General features: G+C 46.1%; 1 protein-coding gene across 1 annotated transcript in view; it reads left to right on the forward strand.

The window, feature by feature from the left end:
• The window catches only part of dachc (dachshund c), a 54,718-nt gene that overhangs the window by 14,589 nt on the left and 19,517 nt on the right, over positions 1-20,612 (forward strand). The window contains exons 2-3 of the mRNA XM_083651020.1: positions 10,009-10,127; positions 15,689-15,799. Of these exons, the coding sequence (XP_083507146.1) occupies positions 10,009-10,127; positions 15,689-15,799 (230 nt within the window). The remainder of the gene's footprint in view (positions 1-10,008; positions 10,128-15,688; positions 15,800-20,612) is intronic.

Below are 20,612 nucleotides of genomic sequence, written 5' to 3' on the forward strand. Positions count from 1 at the left end.
AATGGAGGCTGAAGGCTAGTGGGCGGGGCAGGAAGGAGGCTGAAGGCTAGTGGGTGGGGCAGGAAGGAGGCTGAAGGTTAGTGGGCGGGGCAGGAACGAGGCTGAAGGTTAGTGGATGCTTGCTCCCTTCCACAGTCAGCTCAGGTCAGTAGTGCTTCTCAAAGTTTTTGCCTTGTGACTCCTTAAAATGGAACTATGCCTACTCACAACTTGGGTTGGGTTCTGAAACCCGGTACCACTATGGTCCCCGACTGGTACCTTTAAAACTGGTACTTACCTGTTCAAGCACCGTCTAGGTACCGGTATCGATTTCATTTTAGTACTTGTATCGGAAAAATACGAAATGATACCCATCCCTACTCGGTGCCGCGTCTATATGCCAACAACCTGCAATGCCGACAACCTGCAATGCCGATAACCCTGAACCCAGTCTCATGGCAATTCGTGCTGACAAAATTTACTTGAGAACCTCCACTGATTCAGGACCAAGGACAGCGCAGGGACCGAGTAGTTTTTAGATGTTATCAGATTAGCGGGCTATCAGGATTTCGGGTTGTCGGCATAGTGAGCGGACCCCCCCCTACTCAACCCTGCATCATTATGCAGAGTTGAATAATTCACCCCAAAAGTCCCCCCTCATCAGCGGAGGCTTCAAGGCTGAAAACTATTATGTATTTAACAAGGAAAAGGCAAAAAAAACAGAGAAAAATCAGAAGAATTACACAATAATACATTTGTACAGTAGAAATATGGGTTTCCAGTCCCGTAAATCATATCACAACCCCCCAAAATTACCTTGTGGTGTGATCCCCTGGGGGGTCCTGACCCTTAGTTTGAGAACCACCACTGTGCTATAGACCAAGCTGTGTGGCGTGTTCCAAGTGTTGTGCTCAAGGACACCTCAGCAGAACCTGGGTTTACTGAGTGAAGTGCAGTTCCTGTAAACCTTTGAATGTATCCTGGAAGCAGTGAGTGCAGTAGAAGATGTAAACTGGAAGTGTAGTAGAAGATGTAAACTGGAAGCAGTGAGTGTAGTAGAAGATGTAAACTGGAAGCAGTGAGTGTAGTAGAAGATGTAACCTGGAAGCAGTGAGTGCAGTAGTAGATGTAACCTGGATGCAGTGAGTGTAGTAGAAGATGTAAACTGGAAGCAGTGAGTGTAGTAGAAGATGTAACCTGGATGCAGTGAGTGTAGTAGAAGATGTAAACTGGAAGCAGTGAGTGTAGTAGAAGATGTAACCTGGAAGCAGTGAGTGTAGTAGAAGATGTAAACTGGAAGCAGTGAGGGCAGTAGTAGATGTAAACTGGAAGCAGTGAGTGTAGTAGAAGATGTAACCTGGAAGCAGTGAGTGTAGTAGAAGATGTAACCTGGAAGCAGTGAGTGCAGTATAAGATGTAAACTGGAAGCAGTGAGTGTAGTAGAAGATGTAAAATGGAAGCAGTGAGTGTAGTAGAAGATGTAAAATGGAAGCAGTGAGTGCAGTAGAAGATGTAAAACGGAAGCAGTGAGTGTAGTAGAAGATGTAAAACGGAAGCAGTGAGTGCAGTAGAAGATGTCAACTGGAAGCAGTGAGTGTAGTAGAAGATGTAAAACGGAAGCAGTGAGTGCAGTAGAAGATGTAAAACGGAAGCAGTGAGTGTGCTGCCCTTGGTATATGTGCTGTATATAACTTGACAGTCAGATAAACGCCTCCCTGACATCAAGACTCTGAAGACAGTTGGTAGCATATGTCCACAGGTTTATTGACATCGCCAGGAAAGGGTGAAACTAAAACACACAAAAAGCATAATCACAATATGCTTGCTTTTTATACAATGTAAATATACACAATGTACTGTAAATATTCTCAAATGAATTAAATTGCCTTGTTTTTACTGCTATACATTTTTTACGTATTTATTGCATATTTAACGATAATGTTCCAGTCCCATCATATTTTTTAACATCATATTTTAACATGTCATCAACTATTTATTCATATTTATTCTCTCCTATGAATTTCAATGACTCAAGTGTACAGCAGTCATTAGCATTAGCATTAGCATAGTAACTCGATGGACTTCTTGCACCAACGTTCACCAAACTTAACATTGTTACAAAAATAATGACCTGCAATTGTAAATAATAATAAAACAAAGTCATACATACCAATGATACTATCAAAAGGCAAAGATGTATGCAGATGTCACTGGAAGTTCACTGAACCAAACAAAAGCAGCAGCTTTCTGTGCCATGCGCCTTACTTCCTGATTACTGGTCACATGACATGACAGGATTCTAGCTTCCTGTGACTCTTAAAGGGACCACGACACAATACAGCAAACATGAAACTAAACAAGGCTTGTAGCTTATATTAACTTAATTGTAACAAAACACTCCCCGTCTGGCGTGACTACACGCCACTCATCAAATCCAAGACGGCTTAAGTCTCTGGGGGGAGTAGAAGCACTATCTCTGCAACAGGTCTATGAAAAAGTTTAGTCCCTCCTCCTCTAGTGACCTTTACCTCGACCTTGCGCACCTTCCCGTCTTTGCTAGGGAAGGTCTGAGTTACCAGTCCAAGGGGCCATTCATTTCTTGGTACTTGGCTGTCCTTGAGGAGAACAACACTTCCTGCGTTGACGTTTGGATGACTGGACTGCCACTTCTTGCGTGCCTGTAGTGTTGGGAGGAACTGCTTCCGCCATCTGTCCCAGAAGGTGTTGGACAGGTGCTGAACCTGCCGCCACTGGTGCTTGTAGAGGTCGGAAACTCCAAACTCGCCGGTAGGAGCAGAAAGAATGTTCACCTTTTGTGTGAGAAGAGCAGCTGGACTGAGTATGAAGGAGTCATCAGTGTCGGTTGTCACAGGACCAAGAGGCCTGCCATTGATGATTGCTGCTACTTCTGCCATGAAAGTCACCAGCACTTCATGGGTGAGTTTGTCTTTCAGCTGGAGGAACATGGAATCCAGGATTCTCCTTGCAAGACCAATCATCCTTTCCCATGTTCCACCGAAATGGGAAGCATGCGGAGGGTTAAAGGTCCAAGAGCAACCTTGGTCTGTCAGGTAACTCTTCACAGTTGTGTTGTCAATGTTCGAAGGTATCTTCAACTCCTTGCAGGCACCAACAAAGTTGGTGCCACGGTCCGAACGGATGTGCTTGACAGGACCGCGCACAGCAAGAAACCGCCTGAGCGCGTTGATGAAGCTTGATGTGTCAAGAGATTCTATTACTTCAATATGAACCGCTCTTACGCTCATACATGTAAAGATTACGGCCCACCGTTTACTGTGTGAAAGGCCTCCTCTTGTTCGTCGCGAAGACACACTCCAAGGGCCAAATACGTCCAGTCCAACATTTGTGAATGGAGGGTCTGTTGAGAGACGATCTGCTGGAAGACTGGCCATCTTTTGAACGATAGGTGGAGCTCTAAGCCTTCTGCAGGTTATACATTGGTGGATGATGCTGCTCACTTTTCTCTTGCCTCCAACTATCCAAAAACCTGCTGTACGAACAGCCCCTTCTGTAAACAGGCGACCTTGATGGTGGATTTGTTCATGGTGATGCTTCACGATTAAAGCTGCAATGTGATGTTTGCCAGGAATAATCAATGGAGTCTTTTCAATCTGATCAAGGTCTGCATTGTGGAGGCGGCCTCCGACTCTCAGCAGGCCGTGCACATCAATGAAGGGATCCAGATTTTTGAGAGGACTACTTTTAGGGATCTGCTCATGCTTTTGGATGCATTTGATCTCTTGACTGTAGACTTCCTCTTGTACTGCTTGAATGATTATATTCTAAGCTTGATCACATTCTTCAACAGTGTATTCTGTTTTGCAGTAATGCCAGCCCTTACAAGGGCTGTTCTTCATTGAGGTTTTGTTGAAAAGACGGGCTATGTGTATGAAACGAGTAATGGCCCGAGTTAGTGACTTCCAGGACGAGAACTTTAAGAACCGCTGGGAACCAAGCTGCTTGGAGGATGTTGTAGTGCTCAAAGTGGACACTAGAGGACGGATGTCTGGGTCTGAACTCGGATCTACAAGATCGTAGATGCTCTCAGAGTTACTTGTCTCCAGTCTGTGCAGAGATTTGGGTCCACTGAGCCAGTTTGTGTCTTTCAAATGACCTGCCGTCACAGAACGTGTAGCGTGGTCCGCAGGGTTCTGATCTGTTGGCACATAATGCCATTGGTCTGGATGGGAGGACCTTCGGATACGTTGTACCCGGTTACTTACATACACATAGAAGCGCCTGGTTTCATTAGAAATGTAGCCAAGGACTACCTTGCTGTCTGAGTGGAAAGTTGTAGCATCGAGCTGGAGGTCTAGTTCTGCCGAGATTAGGTCTGCTAACTCCACGGCAAGAACAGCTGCACAAAGTTCTAGTCTTGGTATTGTTTGCTCGGGACGAGGGGTCAGCTTGGCTTTGCCCATTACAAATCCCACATGGTTATTTCCAGCAGCATCAGTTACTTTTAGATATGCCACTGCTCCGATAGCTTTGGTTGATGCGTCAGAGAACACGCACAATTCTCTTCTGCTAGCTGCTGAGGGTGAAGTTGTCGTGTAGGGTCTGGGGATAGAAAGATGAGACAGTTCTTTCAAAGAAGCTCTCCAAGACGTCCACGCTTCCTCCATGTCTTGGGGCAATGGAGAGTCCCAGTCACCGTTCTCAGCCGTGAGTTCTCTCAGAATAGCCTTGCCTTGTATTGTAACCGGTGCTACAAACCCCAGAGGGTCATAGAGGCTATTGATCGTAGATAAGATGCCCCGACGAGTGTAGGGTTTTATCTCATCGGAGACACTGAAGTGGAAGCAGTCTGTCTGGAGGTCCCAATTGAGTCCAAGACTGCGCTGCATTGGCAGCAGGTCTGCATCGAGGTCCAGGTCTTTAAGGTCACTTGCATGATCTTCAGCCGGAAAGGCTTCCATGACCTCTTTGTTGTTTGCTGCAATCTTGTGCAGCCTTAGGTTTGATTTGGAGAGGACATCCCGTGTCTTTTTTAGCAGGTTGACAGCAGCTTTGACTGTAGGTAGGGACTTCAACCCATCATCGACATAGAAGTCACGCATCACAAAACGTTTGACATCAGGGTCAACGTGAAGCTCGCATGCCTGAACAGATTGGTGCAGTCCATGAATAGCCACTGCGGGTGAAGGGCTATTTCCAAAGACGTGGACCGTCATACGATACTCTACAATGTCTTTGGAGAGGTCATTGTCTTGAAACCAAAGAAAACGTAGGAAGTTCCTGTCGTTTTCCTCTACCAAAAAACAATAGAACATCTGTTCTATGTCTGCTGTAAAGGCAATTGCTTCCTTTCTAAAGCGCATCAGTACTCCGAGCAGTGTGTTGTTCAGGTCGGGCCCAGTTAATAGCACGTCATTGAGCGACACATTGTTGTACTGTGCGCTGGAATCGAACACCACTCGAATTTTCTTAGGTTTCTTTGGATGGTACACGCCAAATATTGGCAAGTACCACCGCTCTTCTTCCTCACTGAGAGGAGGGGCTGGCTCAGCATGGCCATTTTTAAACATCTTGTCCATGAAAATGAGAAAGTGGTCTCTCATTTCAGGCTTCTTCTCAAGGTTGCGCCTGAGAGACTTGAGACGAGTCAGTGCCTGGGGCCTGTTGTTGGGGAGCCGTTGACGTGGGCATTTAAAGGGTAATGGTGCTACCCAACTGTTGTTTGCATCCTTCTGTAGTCCCTCTTCCATTATTTCCATGAAGAGAGCATCCTGAATAGAGGGAGCCATTTTGTTGTCCTCTTTGGTTTGCTTAAACACAGTACATCCTAGGTGGTCAGCATCACAGTCTGATATCTCCTCAGAATGTGTTGGAGGATGATGTGTGAGCTGGATGTCGCTGTATTTTTCCTTGACATGGAACACATTGGGGCACGGATTGAAGAGAGTAGGGCGTCCTCGCTCCGTGGTGTTCGTGTAGAAGGCACTGACTGTTAGCGGTTTGTGGACGCTGCCTAGACATACATTGCCTACGATGACCCATCCCAGATCCAACTTCTGAGCATAAGGTAGATTGTGAGGGCCATTCACTTGCTTGCGGACCTTATGTACTCTGATAACATCTCGACCTAAGAGAAGCATAATTGGGGCCTGTGGGTCGATGTCTGGGATGAGATGCGCCACTGACTTTAGGTGTGCATGATGAAGTGCCACATTGGGAGTTGGAATCTCATCTCTGTTATTTGGAATGTCATCACATTCTATGAGACTGGGTAGTGGGATGCAGACAGTTCCATCCAGAGACTCCACGTTGTATCCACTGGCCCTTCTTCCTGCTGACTCCTTTACTCCAGCACACGTTTTCAATGAGTAAGGAGCACTTGGACTTTGGTCATTGAAGACTTCGAAAAACTGTGAACGAACTAGTGATCTGTTGCTCTGCTCGTCCAGAACCACATACACCTTCACTGCTTTGTCTCTGTGGCCAGCTGGATGTATCTTTACAAGGCATATTTTAGAGCAAGATCAGTCTGTCATATCTCCGCCACAGATTTCTGTGCAGTGGTTGCTGACATTGGGTTGTAATGCGATATCCTCCTCCCCGCCGTGCTCTGTAGCAGGGTTCATCCTTTCGATCCAGGGTGCGGGTCCGGGGTGAAGCGCTGTGTGGTGTCTGTCACTTTTGCATTCATAACATTGAACATTAAACTTACAGTTCTTTGCGATGTGTGAGGATGACGCACAACACTTGAAGCAGACATTGTTCTCTTTTAAAAATGTCTTGCGCTCTTCAATGGGCTTTTCTCTGAATGCGCGGCATTTGCGTAGAGGATGCGGTTTTTTGTGAATGGGACACAATTTTTCACAGTCATCGTATCTCTTTGAGGGCCCACCAGGATCAGAGATGGCTTTGGGAAATATCTCAGTTTTGTGTACAGAGACCTCTCGTGGTCTGTTTGGCTTCCAAGCTGTTTTTTCGATTCTGGGAAGCATGTCTGTGTGAGAGGCGAAGTTGAAGCTTGGGTCATTTTTAATGCTGGCTTCCTGGCTGACAAAGTCTACAAAGCAGGCAAAGGGAGGATATGGAACATGATATTGCCGTTTGTAGCATGCACCAACCGATGCCCATTTTTCCTGCAGACCAAACGGAAGCTTCTGCACTATTGGATTGACGCCTCTTGCTGTGTCAAGGAAAGAGAGGCCCGGGAGGTCTCCTTCGGCTTTGGCTGACTCGAGTTCCATGAGAAGATCACTCAACTTTGTTAATTTAGAATAATCTCGATTTGTTATTTTTGGAAAGGCGTCGATACGTTTGAAGAGAGCGTCTTCTATCACTTCTGCTGAGCCGTAACATTGTTCAAGTCTGCGCCATATCATTGCCAGTCCGTCTGCTGGATGATTGATGTGTATTGCTCTTATGTGCTCGACATGTTCTGCCGACTCTTTGCCGAGCCACTTAAACAGAAGATCCATCTCTTCACTTGCTGTTAAGTCCAGACCTTCGGTTGCGTTCTGAAAAGAACGTTTCCAGGCTCTGTAGTTCTGAGGTCTGTCATTAAATTGAAGTAAGCCTGTTGCCACAAGCTCACGACGAGCAAAGTATCGCACAAAGTCTTTTATGTTGGAGTTGTCATTATTGGAGTTTGGAGACATGGGATAGGGTGTAGTAGGAGCAGCACGATCATTGCTGTTTTGAGGCCTGAGATCCTGCTCAGTAGTAGCATTGTAGTTATCAAAGCTAACTTTACGTGCCCCTTCAAGATTTTTATCTTTGTAGATGTAAGGCTGCTGTGGGGTCAGATTAGGCATAGAAGGGGAAACCAAATTGATTTGATCTGGAGAGAATGGGTTGGCATCAGCTTTGAGATTTGAAACTGGAATTCTGTAGCTGGAGCTTGGCTCTCGCTGTGCTGTGACCCTGTCATCAAATAGCTGGGCTCCGGTCTCTTGTGATTTGGCTTGGTCACTAACGTATTGTTCGGTGCGTTGTGTGGCTTGATCGGAATCCAAATCCAAATTGCAACTATGCATTTCATTAATTCCATCAACAGCAGCTTCGAGGGATTCTGCTTCAGCAATGGCTGCAGCCGTCTCTTTTTTATAGTTAAGCATTTCTATAGATGCTTCTAACTTGGCTTTTTGTAGCTTTAGGCTTATTTCCTCTTCGGCGTAGGCAAGACGTGCCCTTGCAGCTTCTGCTTTCGCCCTTGCTTTGGCTGCCGCGGACCCAGTTGGCGATGCTCTTGATGATTGGGAAACGCGGGACCGCGTCTTTAATGTAGATGCTTTGTTGGACATGGCGTAGTCTGGTTGTGTATCTCTCTCTAGACACTGCTGTGATAGTCATCCACTGGCTGCGTGTGATGACGTTGTTAGTAGCGTCTGCCAGCTTGCACTGCGTTATCCTGCCCGCTAGAAAGCCATTGTTTCACTGTGCTGCCCTTGGTATATGTGCTGTATATAACTTGACAGTCAGATAAACGCCTCCCTGACATCAAGACTCTGAAGACAGTTGGTAGCATATGTCCACAGGTTTATTGACATCGCCAGGAAAGGGTGAAACTAAAACACACAAAAAGCATAATCACAATATGCTTGCTTTTTATACAATGTAAATATACACAATGTACTGTAAATATTCTCAAATGAATTAAATTGCCTTGTTTTTACTGCTATACATTTTTTACGTATTTATTGCATATTTAACGATAATGTTCCAGTCCCATCATATTTTTTAACATCATATTTTAACATGTCATCAACTATTTATTCATATTTATTCTCTCCTATGAATTTCAATGACTCAAGTGTACAGCAGTCATTAGCATTAGCATTAGCATAGTAACTCGATGGACTTCTTGCACCAACGTTCACCAAACTTAACATTGTTACAAAAATAATGACCTGCAATTGTAAATAATAATAAAACAAAGTCATACATACCAATGATACTATCAAAAGGCAAAGATGTATGCAGATGTCACTGGAAGTTCACTGAACCAAACAAAAGCAGCAGCTTTCTGTGCCATGCGCCTTACTTCCTGATTACTGGTCACATGACATGACAGGATTCTAGCTTCCTGTGACTCTTAAAGGGACCACGACACAATACAGCAAACATGAAACTAAACAAGGCTTGTAGCTTATATTAACTTAATTGTAACAAAACAGTGAGTGCAGTAGAAGATGTAAACTGGAAGCAGTGAGTGTAGTAGAAGATGTAAACTGGAAGCAGTGAGTGTAGTAGAAGATGTAAACTGGAAGCAGTGAGTGCAGTAGAAGATGTAAACTGGAAGCAGTGAGTGCAGTAGAAGATGTAACCTGGAAGCAGTGAGTGCAGTAGAAGATGTAAACTGGATGCAGTGAGTGTAGTAGAAGATGTAAACTGGAAGCAGTGAGTGTAGTAGAAGATGTAACCTGGAAGCAGTGAGTGCAGTAGAAGATGTAAACTGGAAGCAGTGAGTGTAGTAGAAGATGTAACCTGGAAGCAGTGAGTGTAGTAGAAGATGTAACCTGGAAGCAGTGAGTGCAGTAGAAGATGTAAACTGGAAGCAGTGAGTGTAGTAGAAGATGTAAACTGGAAGCAGTGAGTGTAGTAGAAGATGTAACCTGGAAGCAGTGAGTGTAGTAGAAGATGTAACCTGGAAGCAGTGAGTGCAGTAGAAGATGTAAACTGGAAGCAGTGAGTGTAGTAGAAGATGTAAACTGGAAGCAGTGAGTGCAGTAGAAGATGTAAACTGGAAGCAGTGAGTGTAGTAGAAGATGTAAACTGGAAGCAGTGAGTGTAGTAGAAGATGTAACCTGGAAGCAGTGAGTGTAGTAGAAGATGTAAACTGGAAGCAGTGAGTGTAGTAGAAGATGTAAACTGGAAGCAGTGAGTGCAGTAGAAGATGTAAACTGGAAGCAGTGAGTGTAGTAGAAGATGTAAACTGGAAGCAGTGAGTGTAGTAGAAGATGTAACCTGGAAGCAGTGAGTGTAGTAGAAGATGTAACCTGGAAGCAGTGAGTGTAGTAGAAGATGGCTGACGCTGGCTTGTCTTCACCCTTGCAGTTCTCGGCCTGGCCGGCCGCCCAAGAGGCTCCAGGTTGTGACGGCGTCAGAGTGCGGCACTCACCACCTGCTCTCCCACAGCGGACTGCTGTCTGCTGCTGGGATCATGCCCTCTGCAGGTGAGACACACGCACGCACACACACACACACACACACACACACACATCACACACACACACACACACACACACACACACACACGCACACATCACACACACACGTAGAAAAACACCTGACACTATGTAATTATGGTGTCGTCCATTGTGTGTCGACAGGTCAAATAGGATAATCCTTCCAGCATCAAATATAGATGTTTATATTATATATTAATGGTTACAAATATATGACATATATTGTTTTCTCCATACTTAAATTATTCATGTCTGTTTGTATTCATGGTTTTGCTCAATCATTTATTGTTTGATTTATCAAACAATAAATCATTTATCATTTATCATTTGCGTCCTTTGCATTGAAATATTTATCAATGTATTTGCTGTGTTATGCTATTTTGTTCCATTTTCACACGTACATAGCTCTATTTGTTTATCTATTTTCTGATTCTCCTTTTATTTTAACCCCTTTTACTGTATTGTGAGATATGTTCTGCCATCACTGGGTGGACAAATTAGAGCAATCAAGTCTAGATCACACAGCTTGCTCGGTGGACGGGGGTTCCTTGGGTGAGTTTTTGCACTTTAGTGGGGGCCAAACAAATTTAGGAAAGCTACAGGAAAGTCTAGTTTCAAAGCTACCAGTTACTTCAAACTGGAGAGAAAATGGACCACCAAAACTACGCTCAAGAAAAATATAGTTTTCTGAACTTAAGTTACTTAGAAAAACAAACTCAAAATTATATTTCATTTGGAATAAAGAGCAAGTAATGTCCACTGTGTTTATAATGTCTGCCAGAAAGGGTCAGTAAATATTAGGTATAAAAAAAGAAATATTTTTTTTCTCCATTTTACTCAAACATAGTTGGTGGTAGCCTGTAGGGGGCGTCTGGGTAGTCCGCGGCGACCCGGGCTCAATTCCCAGTAGCGGTAATTCCGGCCTGGCCAGACCTTCCTACAGACACAATTGGGAGGGAAGCATGCGGGGTACGAGTTCTGGTCGCTGCGCTAGCGCCTTCTCTGGTCGGCCTTTTTGGGGGGGGATAGGAACTGGGGGGAATAGCGTGATCCTCCCGCACGCGCTACGTCCTGCCGGTGAAACTCCTCTCTGTCAGGTGAAAAGAAGCAGCTGGCGACTGCACATGTATCAGAGGAAGTATGTGCTAGTCTATGGCTCACCCCACACTGGCAGAGGGGGTGGAGCAACGACCGGGACAGCAGGGGGAATTGGCCAAGAACAATTGCGGAGAAAATAGTCGTCATTTGCTAGCTACACCTTAAAATGACATGTCATATCTACTAAGAACACTTCATAAATGTAATTTAGTTGAACTACTACCAATTGAGTTAAACTACTAGTTTAATTAGATGTAGTGAAACTCCCTCCCAAGTCTGCCCACAACAATGACCACAGAGTAAAGACCGGGCCCTAGCATGGCTCCAAAAGACTGGAGACTCAGCTAGTATGTCCAGATCAATAAGTGTCATCCCTGTGCTGCCCCCTGGCTGCATGGCCGGGGGGGCGACGTGGGCACTGGGAACACGGACGTCAGTGTTTTCAATCAAACAGTGCATGTTTACCTGCTACTGTACCTACAAGTTATGGCAGCTTAGTGCATATTGTTCCTTTTCCTTGAGCAGTTTCACTCTCAGTCCCTGGTGGCCAAATTGGAAAGTCGGCGCGGACTTCCACAGTTGAACCATCAGCAATTACAACAATTAGCCGGTGACATCAGAGCCTCTGGTCAGACACACCTGGCAGGTGAGCCACGAAAATGTGCCATCATTGAATAAAACGGATACATATTTCAGTTCAAAGGATAAAGATAAGAAAATATTAAAAATGAATAATTCAAATAAATAAATAAAAACAAAACTGTATTAAAGCTTGAGATGCTGGATGCCGTAATAATAGAAATACATGTCATCTGCAAAACAATACAAAACAATATAAATTCGAATACTTCGAATACTAATTATAGTTAAATAGTAAAGAACAAACAACAATCATTGTGTAGACATTCATTTTAAAGGAAATTGTTAAAGGAGGGGGCTGGGGGGCAAAAGTCAGCATTTGAAGAGAGATGGAATTATGCTTATCTGCACCAGCATGGGCTTGGTGCACACCATAGACTGTGCACACACACACACACACACACACACACACACACACACACACACACACACAATCTCAGTCTTGGCTGCGTGCGCTGCATTCAAGAATGAATTAGTGCTGCATTGTTGCTCGGGCCCTCAGAGGAGTTGTTTGGAAAATGTTTCATGTTGTTCTCCTTTCAGCTGTCGGAAAGTGCAGAGAATGACCTGGCAACCCGGCTGAGCGCCAAACACCAGCGTTGCTGCGTTCACTTATAATACTCTCCTATCAGTTCTCTAGCGAACAATATTGAAGAAAGAACGGGTTGCTTCGATTGCAGAACCGATGCACGATGGTGGCAACTTGACTATTATCACTGCCGACGACGCGCCTAATTACACACACGCATCATCAATAAACTAAGGAGGCGGAGTTCTGGGAGGCAACCTGTGTGTTGATTGATCAAATTAGCATACACTCTGCTGACACATGCAAAACAACGCAGAACTTGCAAATTTACTCTTCTTCCCCCCCCTGAATGAAAAGTTTGCTCTCTCTCTCTGTGTGTGGTGAGGAAGTTTCCCTCCTCTTTAACACTTGTGAATCCCCTTTGAATCCGATAGAGAGCCAAAGTGGAACCTCACTTCCTGCTTCAGCACTGTACCAGAGATTTTCATCCGCCATTTATTTTCCCACAGACATTTCGGAAAATGCTTATAAAAATAGTTTCACTTGGTCAAACCAAACGGTTCAGATATATTTAGAAACAGGAGAGATCGCATAACATTTCACTCGGACTAAAACATAAAAAACTGCGGATTTAAAGAAAATGTTTTTTCGATGTATTTTTTTTTAATGTTTTGGTCCAAGTGAAATGTTCTATGGTCTCTATGGTCTCTCCTGATTCTAAATATAGCTGAACCGTTTGGTTTGACCCAGTAAAACTATTTTTTATAAGCATTTTATGAAATGTCTATGGGAAAATAAATGGCGGATGTAAATCTCTGGTACAGTGCTGAAGCAGGAAGTAGGCGGTCACTTTGCCTCTCTATAACAACAGGGATGCACAAGCGTCGATCTGTAAAAAAAATATGAACCTGTTTCGCAACTCGATTCCTGAAAAAGTTAACTTTTTGGAGGTTCCGTTTTAAAATAGCAATGAAGCTATATCTATACAACTCACATCGGGACATCAGTCTGAGATTTATCTTTCATCTTTTGACTTTGTTACAGCGGCCTCAACTGCTACAGGCCAGTGTGTTGTTGTGTCGAATCTGTCGTATCACAAACAGGTGTGTGTTTGTGTGCGAGCGAGCATGGTGCCTGTTGTGTGTATGCGTGCGTGCGTGTGTGTGTGTGTGCGCGTGTGTGTGTGTGTCTGTGTGTGTGTGTTCGCGCGAAAGAGAGACAGAGAGAAAGTAATTGTTGGCACCTCACGGCTCTCAAAGTTGCCCTTGGCTTTGTTGCTCCTCACTGCAACCTGATCTTTTCATTCCCCGCCTCAAAAGAAGCCATTTTCTATTAGCCTCCGCTTCCTCTCACTGTTCAAAGGTACTCGAGTGTGTGTGTGTGTGTGTGTGTGTGTGTGTGTGTGTGTGTGTGTGTGCGTGTGCGTGTGTGTGCGTGTGTGTGTGTGCGCGCGTGTGTGTGTGTGTGTGTGTGTGTGTGTGTGTGTGCGCGTGCGTGCATGTTCAAGAGCAACTTTGTCAGTGGGAAAAGAGTCTTTTTCCACCAAAGGCGAGGGCACGGTCGGCAATGTCAACTCTCCTGATTAGAACTGGCCACATGAGAGGGGCGGAAGAGAGCGAGCTAAGAGGGAGAACGAGAGAGAGAGAGACACAGAGACTTGCAGAGAGAGAGAGAGAGAGAGAGAGGACGTTTGAGCGTATAAAAGGCAGGAGAAATCTTTGATGTGATCCTCCTTAGTGGCCTCTCCTGGCTCTCTCTCGCACACACACACACACACACAACAGGCCCGGCTGGTGTCCCCCCCGCTGTGCTGCTGACATTTGAAAAGGTAGAGTGTGAGGAAGAGGAGAGAGGAAGGGTACAGAGATGAGACGAAAAGGGAACCATTTGTTGTGGGTTCGTCCAGGTCCCGAGGCAGACAGACCACTCGCCTCAAACGCGCATCTTCTTCTTATCGTGTAAGATAACACAATAATGAAATAAAAACACACCCGACCGTTTGTTCCAAATGTTTACGACCGATTGAAAAGTGTAATTTCTCATCAGAGGGCAGGAAAAGCAATTCAATTGTGGCCAATATCAGGAAATGAGGACTTATGGTTTGTTTGCACTTCCTGGCCCGTTGTTTGCACAGTTGCTTGGTTTTGGCCAGCTTTAATAATTCACTGTGTTTGTCTGTGTTAGTGCAAGAGATGTTTCATTTTGCTGCTCCACCACAGGGCCATGAGATGCAGCTCGAGGGTCAAGTTACCTACTCGGTTTCGGACGCAGATTCAAAGAGAGTTTGGACACACGCAACATTTTTCTTTATTTCTACTATTTGACACGTCCTAGAATAATAGTAGAGACATCAAAACTGTGAAATAACACAAATAGAATCACGCATTGAGGGGGCAAAAGTGTTGAACAAATCAAAACGATCTTATATTTTAATAATAATAATAATAATAAGTGATTGGATTTATATAGCGCCTTTCTAGATACTCAAAGCGCTTCATGTATCATATTTTTTAGATTCTTTTAACCCATTGATACCTGATGCAGCATTTGTGTGTGTATCCCTTTAAGACCACGAACTGCGTTAACCCGGTTCGCGGTCTTAAAGGGATACGCACACAAATGAGGGATATACACGCAAATGCTGCATCAGGTATCAATGGGTTAAAGTAGCCACCCTGTGGCTTGATTGAAAGGCAAAGGTTTTGGAAAGAAATTAATACCTACAGAGTAGACATCAACTTTGCCGTTTTATTTGTCTAAAAAAACACACGTTTCCAACATTTAAAGCCAAGAAACCTGAAAAACACAGTACATTCAATCATCGTTGAAATAAAGCTGATTTGGTTGCTGTTTTGTGTGCGTTTCTTGCTTGTGCCTGGAGGCTGCCCTGCCCTGTGTGCTTTGCTGTGGGAGGCCATGATGTCCCTGTGTGGGAGAGATGGATGTCTGGGCTTGCTCCTCTCTCCGAGAGCCCCTGCAGACTTAAATGGCCGGTGCAGCGGTGCAGGCAGGATGAATGGCTGGTCTCTGTCTTCCCCTGACAACCTCCTACCTACCCACCACCTCTAATCCTCCACCAGGGCCATTGATCTGCCTCCTATTGATTCTTTCTTTCTTTCTTTCTTTCTTTCTTTCTTTCTTTCTTTCTTTCTTTCTTTCTTTCTTTCTTTCTTTCTTTCTTTCTTTCTTTTTGTCTTTCTGTCTTTCTCTCCCTCTCTCTCTCTCTCTCTCTCTCTCTCTCTCTCCCTTCCTCTCTCTTTCCCACTGTCTCCCTCCGTCTCAGGTCTGTCTGCCCTGGCCAAGAAGATCAAGCTGGAGGTGATGGGTGGTTACCATGGAAACCACCAGCATGGCGGGCCAAACGGAGACAACGGCGATCACAACCACAGACTGGGTGAGTCTCACACACACACGCGCACGCACGCACACACACGCACACGCACACACACACACACACACACACACACACACACACACACACACACACACACTCGCACCGACCATGTTAAATCAGCCAGCGTGTTGAATCTCAGTCGTGTAACAGACGTCTCAGGCTTGTTTTCTGGGACACATCTGTTCATGTCGAGTCAATATGACTTCAGCAGCTGTGTTGTTTGTGCGCTTTGCTACCGAGAGCCAAACCAAAGCAATTACAAGCAGGATGTGACATCATGGCTGCAGCCTGTGCACTTCCTGTGTGAGACGCTGAGTGAAAAACAAAGTGCAGCAGTGATGAGTCACTGCTTCTCATTGTGAGCGCGGCACAAAGGAAAGTTCTAGAAAGACATGTGGGTCAGGTAACTCAAACCATCGAAAACATCAGCAGCTCACAGTCGAGGCATGTTTTCTGCACTTTACATTTTTTTGCTAGGGCATCAACGAGACATGACGTTGGCATCGGAGTAGATGGCTGATATTTCCTTCGGCTTCGATCGAGATGGTGTCACAAAAGAGAAATCTGTGTATCCTGAAAAAGTGCTATTAGTCGTCTTTTGGCAAAATTGCCCAGCTGTATCAAGCTCAACAGCCGCGTGACATTCCTTGCCCCGGGAAGTGAGTTTCCCATTCATTTTCTCCATAGACATTTTGAAAAATCCTTAAAGGAACACTCCGCCCATTTTCAACCGGCTTTGTATCATTAGAACATCAGTAGTATATCAGAAAACTGTAAACAATTTTGAAGTCTGTCATTTAATTTGACAGTTCTTGAGTGTTAAAGTGTGGACCAGTGACATCACTGGTCCACACTAACTCAAATGAATAACTCATTAACTCAAATCAACTCTCAATAACTGTCAAACTAGATGAATGATGAATAGTTTGACAGTTATTGAGAGTTGATTTGAGTTAATGAGTTATTAATTTGAGTTAGTGTGGACCAGTGATGTCACTGGTCCACACTTTAACACTCAATAACTGTCAAATTAAATGACAGACTTCAAAACCGTTGACAGTTTTCTGATATACTACTGATGTTCTAATGATACAAAGCTGGTTGAAAATGGGCGGAGTGTTCCTTTAAATAACGAGTTGTAAGGCTGGAACCAAGCCAAACCCGTGACCTACTGTGAATCGTGAGTGACCATCAAACATTTCAGTTGGAGCAAAAATGTAAAATAACGTCATCGCTCCAAGTGAAATGTCTATGGAGAAAAGATGTCACGTGACTGTTCAGCTCTATAGCCTCAAAATGTTACTTGCGTATCATTAGTGTAACTTATTACATCCCGGGCCTCTGGGTAGTAGTAGGTAAAAAGAGCTCGCCTACCACCGCCGAGACCCGGGTTCAATTCCCGGCAGCGGTACTTCCGGGTTTGGTCAGACGTTCCTGCAGACACAATTGGCCGTGTCTCTGTGGGTGGGAAGCCGGTGGGGTATGAGTCCTGGAATAGCATGATCCCCCCCCCCCCCCACCCCCCCACCCGCTATGTCCTCCTCGCTGTCAGGTGAAAAGAAGCGGCTGGCGACTGCACATGTATCAGAGGGAAGCATGTGCTAGTCTACAACTCTCCCCAGATCAGCAGAGGGGGTGAAGCAATCACTGGGACAGCAGGGGGAATTGGTCAATTACAATTGGGGAGACAATTCAGGAGAAAAAAGAAACTTGATCAAACTTATGACATCCCTCTGTTAGTCATATTTAACATTGCATCTGTCTATATTGAGGAACATGAGATGTAAGATACATCTAAGGTATCCTACACACACATATCACATGTTATTGTTCACATGTTAGCGTTCACCTGGTATATTAATATTAACTCATTGAGTGCCAGCCACTTTTGGAAAACGGATGCTCCCAGTGCCAGAGTTTCAGAGCGTTTTCAGTGATTTCTCAAGGCCCACAGAATATTGTGTGATATTACTATGTAAACACCGAACACGCCCAAAGAACGATGAGACTCTCTTCTATCATCAGCAAAAAAAAGTTTATTGATATCATTTTCCGTTCTTTAGTTATCAGCCGGAGAAGATAGGTTGATTTCACCAAAAACAGACGTTTCCATCTAGAAGCTGAGATAATTAGCCTTTTGTGAAATGAAGCATTTCAAGCAAATCACTGACTCTGAAGCTAATATTTTCTGACCTGAAACATCTGAACAGTAATTTCCTTCAATAAAACAGCACCCCCACCCCCCTCAACTCCAAACTCCTCCTCCGTGGGAGTGTCTCTGGTGGCTCTGCTCGCTCTGCTGCGTGTGTCAGGCGAGTCTCTGCTGCCTGCTATGGCAGGCTCTGCTGCCTGCGGATCCACGTTCGGATGGCAGCCGCTCGTCGGGGGAGTCTGGATCGGGCTCGCTGAGTTCGTCTGCGTTTCTGGGGTTTCGGTTGTGAGCTGGGATGAAGCTGCGTCCGATTCTAGGCTTTCTGCTGCGTGTTTCAAAGTGCGCTGCACCCAGAGTCTATTTTCGGAGCGCTCCGCCTTGTGCGCCGGCTCCCAGCGCGACACCGAAAAGCCAAACCATTCTCATGAGAATGGTTTGGCTTTGGTTTTCTTTTCTGGCGGCTAATCGTGTGGAGAAACGATCGCAGCAGAGACAGAGGGGCTCAGCTGTGGGAGCGGATTGGCTGCTGTTCGCAGCTAACGTTAGCTCCAGCCAGAGCAATCTGTGCCGCTCTGGCTCATGCATCGGTTTCTCTTTCATCATGGCTTTTTCTGCTGTTTTTCCTCAACTTTCTCTAATCTGGAGAGCACTGTCGCCAACTAATGGGTCCGTAAAATAGGTTATACACCTTCAATAGCTCCATTATTTTTACAGGAGATGCATGAGGCTTTGATCCACGTCCCACCGTCAAAAAACGCATTTGCCGTCTTTAGACGTCATTGGCACTCTACGTTACTATTTGATTTGACGTCGTTCGACGTCATTGGCACTCAATGAGTTAAGAAGTTTCACCTCCTCCCCCCTCAAAGCACCCATGGAACCACAGAAAGCACCTGGGCTCGGAACTGAATCTCATTGAGCATTTTGGCATTGAGATTCAGATCTGCCGTACGTACGGTCACCCAGGGCCAGTCGATATCGCTCAGATAGATTCATTGCTTTTATCAATCTAAGTTTTGGAGCCATATGGTCACGCGTTCCCTATAGGACGCCATCCTGAATAGCAGACCAGGCTTCACAGTGCAGAGAGAGAAGGCTGTGCTGGAGGAGAAGGAGCACACGGAGGAGAAGGAGCACACAGAGGAGAAGGAGCACACTGAGGAGAAGGAGCACACTGGAGGAGAAGGAGCACACTGGAGGAGAAGGAGCACACTGGAGGAGAAGGAGCACACTGGAGGAGAAGGAGCACACGGAGGAGAAGGAGCACACGGAGGAGAAGGAGCACACTGGAGGAGAAGGAGCACACTGGAGGAGAAGGAGCACACTGGAGGAGAAGGAGCACACGGAGGAGAAGGAGCACACTGGAGGAGAAGGAGCACACTGGAGGAGAAGGAGCACACTGGAGGAGAAGGAGCACACTGGAGGAGAAGGAGCACACTGGAGGAGAAGGAGCACACTGGAGGAGAAGGAGCACACTGGAGGAGAAGGAGCACACGGAGGAGAAGGAGCACACGGAGGAGAAGGAGCACACTGGAGGAGAAGGAGCACACGGAGGAGAAGGAGCACACGGAGGAGAAGGAGCACACGGAGGAGAAGGAGCACACGGAGGAGAAGGAGCACACTGGAGGAGAAGGAGCACACTGGAGGAGAAGGAGCACACTGGAGGAGAAGGAGCACACAGAGGAGAAGGAGCACACGGAGGAGAAGGAGCACACTGGAGGAGAAGGAGCACACAGAGGAGAAGGAGCACACTGGAGGAGAAGGAGCACACTGGAGGAGAAGGAGCACACGGAGGAGAAGGAGCACACTGGAGGAGAAGGAGCACACAGAGGAGAAGGAGCACACGGAGGAGAAGGAGCACACTGGAGGAGAAGGAGCACACAGAGGAGAAGGAGCACACTGGAGGAGAAGGAGCACACAGAGGAGAAGGAGCACACGGAGGAGAAGGAGCACACTGGAGGAGAAGGAGCACACTGGAGGAGAAGGAGCACACTGGAGGAGAAGGAGCACACTGGAGGAGAAGGAGCACACTGGAGGAGAAGGAGCACACTGAGGAGAAGGAGCACACGGAGGAGAAGGAGCACACTGGAGGAGAAGGAGCACACTGAGGAGAAGGAGCACACTGAGGAGAAGGAGCACACTGGAGGAGAAGGAGCACACGGAGGAGAAGGAGCACACGGAGGAGAAGGAGCACACGGAGGAGAAGGAGCACACAGAGGAGAAGGAGCACACGGAGGAGAAGGAGCACACGGAGGAGAAGGAGCACACGGAGGAGAAGGAGCACACAGAGGAGAAGGAGCACACGGAGGAGAAGGAGCACACGGAGGAGAAGGAGCACACGGAGGAGAAGGAGCACACAGAGGAGAAGGAGCACACAGAGGAGAAGGAGCACACGGAGGAGAAGGAGCACACAGAGGAGAAGGAGCACACGGAGGAGAAGGAGCACACAGAGGAGAAGGAGCACACTGGAGGAGAAGGAGCACACGGAAGAGAAGGAGCACACTGAGGAGAAGGAGCACACAGAGGAGAAGGAGCACACAGAGGAGAAGGAGCACACAGAGGAGAAGGAGCACACGGAGGAGAAGGAGCACACGGAGGAGAAGGAGCACACTGGAGGAGAAGGAGCACACTGGAGGAGAAGGAGCACACTGGAGGAACTGT

This window comes from Poromitra crassiceps (assembly GCF_964638095.1).
Source record: "Poromitra crassiceps genome assembly, chromosome: 14".
In the NCBI taxonomy this organism is placed as follows: domain Eukaryota; kingdom Metazoa; phylum Chordata; class Actinopteri; order Beryciformes; family Melamphaidae; genus Poromitra; species Poromitra crassiceps.